This window comes from Ochlerotatus camptorhynchus, unplaced genomic scaffold (assembly GCF_037179485.1).
Source record: "Ochlerotatus camptorhynchus isolate MF236.1 unplaced genomic scaffold, CSIRO-AGI_Acam_v1.1 ptg000647l, whole genome shotgun sequence".
NCBI classification, from domain to species: Eukaryota; Metazoa; Arthropoda; class Insecta; order Diptera; family Culicidae; genus Ochlerotatus; species Ochlerotatus camptorhynchus.
This window is the reverse complement of record NW_027041126.1, coordinates 21750-31587: the sequence shown is the minus strand read 5'-3', so window position 1 is coordinate 31587 and position 9838 is coordinate 21750. Positions and strand designations below refer to the sequence as shown.

At 35.7% G+C, this 9838-nt stretch overlaps 1 protein-coding gene across 1 annotated transcript; it reads left to right on the top strand.

The window, feature by feature from the left end:
- The first annotated feature begins 69 nt into the window (after nt 1-69).
- On the top strand, nt 70-3126 carry LOC135714470 (uncharacterized). Its single transcript, XM_065237846.1, has 2 exons — nt 70-2729; nt 2765-3126. Exon 1 carries the CDS (start codon nt 1423-1425, stop codon nt 2347-2349), a length of 927 nt encoding a protein of 308 aa, XP_065093918.1. The 5' UTR covers nt 70-1422; the 3' UTR covers nt 2350-2729; nt 2765-3126.
- Nucleotides 3127-9838: the final 6712 nt, after the last annotated feature.

Genomic DNA, 9838 nt, shown 5'->3' with positions numbered 1-9838 from the left:
ATACAATATTATTGTATAATTAACTTAATTCTACTACTGAAATTTAAATTTAATTTCCACACACTCAGATTTTTTGCCGAGATGGGCACCACCCAGCAGCTCGGCAATCTTAAGGTAGTGGAATTAAATGGAAATTACTAATCCTTCTCTCTCTCTCTTTAACTTTATAGAAATTATGTCTTTCAATCCAGGAAATGGTCGACTGATGTCATCTCTAAGATACGCATATACTATCTTACCATGCACATTTGCACTATATGAAGATCGTCCTGCTTTTGAAAACCGCTGCAGTCCATCATGTGACGAATGGCTTCTTCAAAATGTTATTTATGTTGATAAATGAATTTTAGGCAACAACTTGAGGATTTAATTTTTTTTGTACTTTATCCGCTTTGAAAAGCAGATTTTAATTCAACAAAGCAGATTCGAAATCTTCGTACGCATCAGTAACCTTATCGGGAAACTAGTTCCTTATTATGCCCACAATTTTGAATACATTTCGCCAACTGTGGAACCACGAATTACTGCTAGAAGGATGCAGTCGTGATGTTTTTGTATCCATAGATATTCCCAAAAATACGGCCAGTGCTCCTATTCTTTCCAAGTTTAACGTGTTGGCCGGATCATTCAAAGACTGAACAGATTCCATAGAAGACGCAGTTTCTGTTCTGAGTAACACCGCAAAGATTTCTTTACTCCTTTGTGGCCATCTATTTCGAAGGGATTACAACAATATGCTTGCACGTTGTAGTACGCTACCTTATCGGTGAGTAGTCTTGTGGCAGTGTAAAATTTGTTTTAGTGTTAAAGGTCTTGGAAGTGATTAATTGAAATGTTTGAGTAATTAAGAACTTCCGTAAATTTGGCTTTCTGCAGAATAAACATGGTGAATTGAATAGTCTTGCGTCCGATTTTTAACATACTATTTGATGAGTTCCTATAACCAACTGATTACTGACTGATACTTCAACAAGCTTAACAGCTCTCTTTATTCAAATCAGGTATAATATCTTCAACACATATCTATCTATACCTAAAAACGGTTTTTAACGGCGTTATTAGGTATAGATAGTGACGATGATCACCCGAACGATCTGTTTCATAATGTCGACCAGATCGTTTTTAGACGTTTCAACTTGGGCGACTCCTTGATTTTCTTATAATATAGATGGGTACGTAGATATTTAAGCTACTACGCGTACGGACGCACAGTGGTTCCTGGCTGGCCAAAACCTCAAAAATTAATGTTGATATTTTTTTATTTCAATATTTTTTATCAGTTGTCCCACAGCTGTCTACAGCAGCAGTCGATTTTTTATTTCGTTGTGAACCACATGATAGCCTGTTTTCGAGAATCGCTATTATATAGTTGCTCTTTGTTCGTTGCTAGCAGTTCGGTGCCTTTTGTTGCTACGGTGCAAGATGTGTGAAGTAAAAAACACCATCAAGTTTAGCTTCAGCCATTGTGATGCCAAACCAAACATCGGAGAGATAGTAAATTTCGCCAAAGCACTCGACGCGAATCCGGCTGAAATGGAAGCTGTTTATCGCATTGGTGAGGAAAGGGGAGTCTTCATGAAGTTCAAATCAGAGGAAGCGATGCTCCATTCTCTGACATTCAATTCGGAGGATTTAATCTTCCATTATGCGAATGGAACGACGGCAAAGGTACGCATGTCGCATGCTGGTGAATTCATTCAATATGTGCGTGTGTATGACTTGCCACCAGAGGTACCCGACAACGAGCTGGATAAAGTGCTGGGGAAATATGGGAAAATTAAACGCATCATCCGGGAGAAATTTCCAACTGATCTGTGTTTTGAGGTATATACAGGGATACGCGGTGTATATATGGATGTGAAGAAGGAAATCCCCACGTCATTACATTTCTTCAATGGCAAAGGAAATATTTTTTATGATGGCAACAAAGATAAATGTTTTCTGTGCAAGGCGGACGGACACCGGAAGCTTTCCTGTCCCAAGCGGAAGGCTCGGAAGGAACCGGAGAAGCAACTGAAGGAAAAAGGAAAGCAAAGTGAAAGAAAACAAAACAGCAGCAGCACGTATGCTGGTGTAGTGGTGGAAGGTGCGTCGTTGGTCATTAGCGATCAGGAAACGGACATGGGGTTGGAGATGTTGAATGAAGATAACGAAATGGACGTGACTACCCCGACGACCGACGAGAGTAGCGGAGAGCATGCAATGGGAAACGATGTTCAGAAACAGCAGCAGCGATCACGATTCGGGTTCAATGAAAATGAGGAACAAATTCGGGAAAGAAAGAAGTTGCGTGCACGGGAGAAGATCGCTTTGTCGTCGCTTCGATCGCCACCCAGAAAAATCATATGATAAAATATATTTGTACATATTTTTTTTTTGTATTTTGAGTACCATAATTGGTATTCTATGTTACTCGGCTCCGCTAAGTTATTTTTATAACATTTGAGCCTGCCAAATAAACGAAGTGAAAAAAAAAATATATTTTTTATCATTTTTACATGGTAAGAGTATCTTAAATTGAATGATTTGTGCAATTCTGTTGATTCAATATTTCTTTTATGGCTGTTATAGTGTAACGATATCAAATTTTTTTGAAAAAATCGTAATGTTTCTTGTTACTGTTTTGCTCAAATATAGCAAAAAATATTGTGTTTATAAACTTGGTTGCTTCAGAAGAAATGTTTTTCGGCTTATTTCACGTCAAATGGATGGTAAAAAAGAGTGTCTTAGTGTTTTTAGTGACAGTTTCTGATATAAAAATTAGCAAAAATATACTTTTTTCGCATTTAGACTAAGCAAAACATATGACGGACACATCCGCCCACTATCATTTAGAAACCAAAAGATAGCTAGAAAAGTTAGCTTTCAGATAGGTTTTAATGTGTTTTGCGATTTTTTGCGAAATATGTTGAAATTAGGAATAACATGTGTTCTTTGAAAATATCTGTTTCTAAGTTATATAATCTGCGGTGTATACCGTAGCAAGCTTCACAATGCCTTTTTCAAAGCACAGCAATACGCACACACATACACACACGCACCATAAATCTATCTCTTATGGTTCATGAGTTATGATTTTTTTAAACAAGCAGGTTAGGGTGGCCCCTAGACAATCGGCATTCTTTAAATATCTTTTTATACGTTCATTTCTCGTGAAATTTTCATACTTTAAGAACTTTTTATGACGCATATTTTTGCTAAGTTGTTATCTCTTTTATTTGAAAAGTTATGACTAGTTTTGCTGAAAAATATTACTTTTTTTTAATCTAATTAAATGCTTTAAACATAAAAAGGTCTTGCAGATTTGTTTTACCAAAAATGAAAAAAAAAAACGATGTTTCCAATGAAGTTAAATGTTTGAAAATCGGTTTGCTCCATTTTGAGATATTGACAATTGAAGAGAATCATTTTTTCAAAGAAAGTAGCCTTTAACTTTCTAATCAAAAAAGATAGTAACCTAGTTGCTATGCGTCATCAAAAGTTCTAAGTGTAATCAGAACAATGTTTTTGCAAGAAATTAACGCATGAAAAGATATTCAAAGAAAATCGATTTTAGTGACCACCCTAACCTGCTTGTTTAAAAAGTCATAGCTCATGAACCATAAGAGATAAAAATGTTGTGTCTTCTACAAAGTTGCTTTGAATTTAATGTTCTACACTGCTTTGGTCTATTTCAAATAATAAATAGTTTGTATGTTTAATTCACCAATTTTATGAACCACCCTAATTTTACGAACATAAAAATATTGAACAAAACATATGCAGCAACTTTCCCTAAGAAACCATGTACCTAAAACTGAAAGTTTGGGCGCAAACATTTTTGTCTTCCTAGGTAAATACTGCTGGGACCATTGTGCATTGGTTTTGGTTCTACTTTACTCCTTTTTGTGACGTCTTGATTGTCAAGTTTTCTTCGTACAGCTAAACAACATCTATTTCAACTGTTTTTTGCCTATTAGCAACAATTTTGAGGTTTTGGCCAACTTTTGTTCTAAGGGGAACCACTGTGGGACGGTGTGCGAGGAGAAAAGTGCTAGACCGGTCATCAGTTTTTTGGGCATATCTCAATAACGGTATAAGATATCATCTTAAAATGTTCACCGAAAAAAGCTTATAAAGCTTGATAACAATCCATGATACAGACGATAATCTCCACAGCTTTTCTTTTGGATTTTCTTTAATGGTGAAAACTTTCATGATAAATTCGTTTTCAACTGTACTTTTTGTTAATTGACTTTGACTTGCAATGCTTGGTTCAAAAGTTATTATTTTTTGAAGTTGGTGGTGTCCGAGAAAATCGGAAAACTTTAACTAAGGTATTCCGGAAAAATTTGCAACCGTTTTTTTTTTTTTGAAATTTACTTTTGTTAATATATCCATGAACTATACCTATGGGCGACGTTTCATAGAAGTCGAAGACCCTTCAGCCCAAACCTGTTCGGTAATTAAAAAAAAAAACCAGATAAGACTTCAATATTTCATTTGGTATGTTTAGATAACTCCAAGACCAGAAGGTCCCGAAGAAACGTTCAACTTTTTGGCTCAGATCTGGTACTCTCTTCGGCCCCAAGTTAATCGATGCACCCCTCAAAACATAGTAAAATCCACGAACCCCTCATTTTATCTGTCAAATATTCATATCGAATCAATTGAATCACGCTGTAATACACGACACAATAACTCTTGGCCAGAAAACAATCCAAAGATCCTATCAAGACAGAGACTTAGGTGTTATTCTCGACTCCAAGTTAACCTTTGCTGACCACTACAATAACATTATCTACAAAACATTTATTTATTTTTTTTAAAGGCTTTATTAAAGAGATTTTTAGCCTTAGGCTAGTTTATCTCTAATCTACAAAACAATCAACCTGCTCGGGTTCATTAAAAGATTTAGTTTGCACTTCAATGACCCCTACACAATCAAAACACGTTACGTAGCATATGTGAGGCCTCTTCTCGAATATTGTATCATAGTTTGGGCTCCATATCTTATCAGTGCTGCAAAATCTCGACAATACACGGTGATATTCAAAATTCTGCTTTGGTCACTCATTTGAGCTAACAGTCATCGTCAAGGCAAACCATGTCAATTGTCATTGACAATGCTGTCAGTGACGAACATGTGCAGATTTTATTATTAGCTAAATTTGTAACGAAATTAAATGACTTCAGTAAAACAATTACATGGAGCCGTTAAAGTGAACAAGCATCTACGTCCTGAACTGCTTGGATAACAATCATGCACGAAATTACAGTTTTTGTTACCAGGTGAATCTTTGTCATTGACGAAAAAATGAATGAGATTTTGACGAAGATTTTTTTTATCAACAATTTTGTCAATATCGTGCGAAAGTTTGTCATTGACAATGACAAATCTCAGCACTGATCATGATACACATGTAAACCGCATTGAATTAGTTCAAAATCAGTTCTTTGTTGTTTGCTCTAAGAAAGTTGGGTTGGACGAGTTTTCCACTTCCATCTTATGAAGTTCGCTATGGTTGCTTTTATAAACGTAAAGTAAAATTGTAAATTGAAGTAAAATTGTAACAATTAGCGTTTAAGTAAAATTGTAAAACGGTCTACACTGATTGACGACAAATAAATAAATAAAACAAACATAGTGTAGTACTAAAATTTCGACTAGAATGAAGTACGTTAATCGATTTGCTTGGGGCCAATAGACTAGTCAAATAGTGAACCAATTTAAAATCGTTAGTTTCCACCGGTTGGAAGCACTTTAAAAACAATACCCGTCCCATTGTCTACTATGGGTATTTGTTCATGCTGTGTGGACAGGAATCGATCTCTTCTTATCGATGTTTTTGATAACGCCGTGAGAGAGGATGTATAACAGATGATGAGTTGGGTAATTGGTTACCATAAACGGGATATACTTGAAAAAATTGGTGGCGCATTTTGTCGGTATCGCCTCGAACTTTTGTAACAGATGTTCGCAATTTCCTTCGGATCCCTAGTGGTGCCACTTCCTGTGTTGAAAGCGTTTCAGGAAGTCATCCAATATTTTACGCTTGGCGGAACGAGTTGTGTCCCGGCAAACATTGCATTTTATTTAATTATTTATTTGTCGTCAATCAGTGTAGACCGTTTTACAATAGTGCTGTTGCCTTACATGCTATTTTAAAACATACGTTTTATTGGAAATTGTCAATAAATGTAGACTGCATATACAAATATCTAAAAAATAAAAATTGTTTTAAACTTAACGAGATGAAATCCTAGCAGTTAGTGTTCTCCTTACTGTATCTTTAGGCATCGTTAGATCTATACGCTCACAATAATTATTATACATTATCATCATTCTATTGACTGGTCCATTCATACCATAATTCGAACTGTGAGGTGACAGTTGAAATACATTTCGAGTTCTTAACATGCGTGATGGTACGTAAAAAATTAAGCTTGCTATTATTTTTCTGAATTTACGCGTTGTGAGATTATATCATTAATAAAGGAAAATTTATCTTCGTTTCTTAAGTGTTTCAATGTTTATCAACATGCAACGGGACTCATAAGAAGGAAGGGGAAAAGAGGTCCAGCCTAGTTTCCTAAGAGCAAATAACAAAAACTGTTTTTGAACTGATTCTATACGAATTATATAAGTTTCATGGTATGGAGCCCAAACCACACTGCAATATTCGAGAATTGATCTGACGTAAGCTATATAAAGTGTTTTGATGGTATATGGGTCTTTAAAATGATAACTAAATCTTTTTATGAATCCCAACATATTATTTGCTTTGCGAATTGTGGTATTCACATGATTTACAAATGTCAACTTCGAGTCAAGAATTACTCCTAAGTCTCTAATTTTATCGCACCTTACAACTAGCTGGTTTCCTAGAGTACATGTAAAATCTAGAGTAGTGTGTTTTCTGAATAAGATATAATGTTGCATTTTTTAACATTAATATCCAGCAGACTTTTAACGCACCAATTGTAGAAAACATCAATTTATTTTTTTAAATGTAGCAAATCAGAATTGTTAAAGATTTCCATGTACAGTTTCATATCGTCAGCATATAGGGTTTTTGATCTAATTTCCGTCCTACTAAGCACACCCCGCGCTTCACCTCTCTCCTCTGAACGAGTTTAAACAAAAAATGGAATATTTCTGTCAAAAATTACTTTTAAATTTATTCACCTTTCCTTTGGATTTGATAAAGAGTCACCAATTGTTGAGATATTGATTAAAATCTAACACTGCTTCTTGATTCTAAATTCGTTCTACGAGTTTCAATTCCGTCCTAACGCATTGAAACGCCATTAGATTTTCTTCGTCCTACGGATAAACGTAGAAAAAGGAGATTCGCTAGGAGCGCTTCTTTTGTTTTGAGAACAATGAGCGTAAATATTCATACATTGCGCTCTAACAGGATTTATGTTGTAGCTAATGAACTAACGGTGAAATAATTGATAATATTGATCTTTTCTGATCGATAGAACGGAAATGGGCGATTACGACGAAGTAGCGCTCTACCCTATGAGCACATTTAAGAGATTCAACACAAACTTCATGTCATCCACAAATAAAATAAATAATAAAGGACCTAAATGAGATCCCTGTGGAACTCCCGAGGTAACATTAACTGGCGAGGACATTTTTCGTTTAAAGTGGACCATCTGTATTATTTCTGTCAAGTATGATCCAATCCATTTTAAAAGTGTACTTGTCATACCTAAACGTTTTAATTTAAAAAGAAGTAAGGGAATGTCTACTCTGTCAAAGGCCTTACTAAAGTTCAGATTTTAACCTGTAGTCTGCAGCTATAGCCTCGGCCATTTTATATCCGCAGGCGAATCGTAATAAGAGGTGGATGATGTCTTTCCCGGTTAAATAATATGAACCACTCGAGTGTAAGTTTCAGATTAGACTGAAGGTCTATTATATTTTCGTTTCATACAGAGCCCGTCGGCTCAACCGAAGGTGCGTACGAATTCAACATATGGCAATTGACATTTGATTATTCACAGTGTTTCGAATGTACAGGTAGTAAACAACAATTCTCCCCCTTTCAGAGTTTACAATATAATAATCTGATATTGACTTTGTCAAATAAACTATCGCACTAAATAAAGAAGTTGTTTCAAATTCTTTTCAAATTCAGGTATTAATTAATCCAAAGTTAATCCGAAAACTTACAGTACATAATCAATTATAATGAAAAACCTCAGAGCGCATTGATTTTCTAGCACGCTTATGTCGTTTTCGTTTTTGCGGTGTAGCTACACCGGTGCTACACTGCCGTACACCGAAATATTTTAGGGTGTAGATATAGGATGCACCTTTGTTTACAAACAAATGATGTTGAGCTGTCAAAGACTCGCGCTTATTCCTGCTTACACTACACCAGTGCTACACCGCAAAAACGAAAACGACATTAGACTTTCTCGGTTCCGTATTGTTATTCGAATTTTGGTATTTTCATTTTCTGCCTTTTTGAAGCCTCTTTCTGCTCTGACTCACCGGCGGCGGGCTCGTCCCCGAGAATCATCGGTTTGCCACTATTCGTGTTGTTCTCCTGCCTCCGGATCATAACGTTCGGCCTTTGCCAAAGTACTCCTTCTTTACAGATTTTGATCTGTGTCCGGTGCGCCATTGCGCTGACGCTTCCAATATGTATCCGAAAGATATTATGAGAGTACCTTTTAATAAACGTGGCTTTAATCCATCTGGCAGGGTTATGAGGATTATGATTTTTGTACCAGATTTCATCTCCAGCTATCAGATTGTTGAAAACATCATTTAAATGTTCCGGGATATCTCCGCTTTGATGATCAACGTAGATTTCATCATCTGGTTCTGGTACGTAAAGTTGGTTTTTAGAATTCTTTTAAGGATTTACTAAATCCAATATAGTCTTTGGTTTATAGCTAAATATTCTTTCAGATGGGAAATGCCCATCTTTCGTTAAGTTATTGTTTCTAAAATTAAATAGAAACAGGTTTGTCTGGTCTTCCATGTCTAATTCCATAACATCTGGATCCATTAGGAATCTCTTGAGGACCTCTTTAACAGTTCTAACCAACCTCTCAGCTTGTCCGTTACTTGAAGGATTATATGGTGGGCTTTTCATAACTCTGATTCCTTGCCTTTCAAGAAAGTTGGTAAACCCATAGGAATTAAAAGGAGGACCACTGTCCGAAACTAATACATCTGGTAAACCGAATTTCACAAAAAAGGCCACCAACTTTTTTAAAACTTTGTTACAATCTGTCCCTTGTTTTATCCATTCAACTTCGATCCATTTGGAGAAACTATCCACTATTAACAAGTATGTACGGTGTTCAAAAAAGAAGAAGTCTATATGGACTCTACTAAATGGTCTTGTAGTTGGTGTCCAGCAGGTCAAATCTTTTGGTTTATGGGAAATTGTCATACTGTTGCAAGCATCGCAACTTGCTACGAATTTTTCTATTTCAGCGTTTATGCCAAACTAATAAACCATGCTACGTGCCAATTGTTTCATTTTAACTACACCAGCATGATTACCATGCAAAACGTTTAAAATTTGTTTGTGAAATATTTTTGGAATAATTACTCTGTCTTTATACAGTAAGCAGTCGTCAATTAGTTCCAAGTCCAAATAATTAGCAAACACATCAATAAAAGGCTTGTCCACTCTTTCAGGCCATCCATTTCGCATAAAAAATAATATTACTTTTTGAAGAAAGTCATCGTTCTTTTGTACCTTCAGCTATCATTTTTGAATCAATTGGTAGGTTTTTACTGAAATTGATGCTTTGTACGACATCTGAATCTAATTCCTCCGGAATAGTTTGCTGTAAAGGAAATCTGGAACAGAAATCAGCA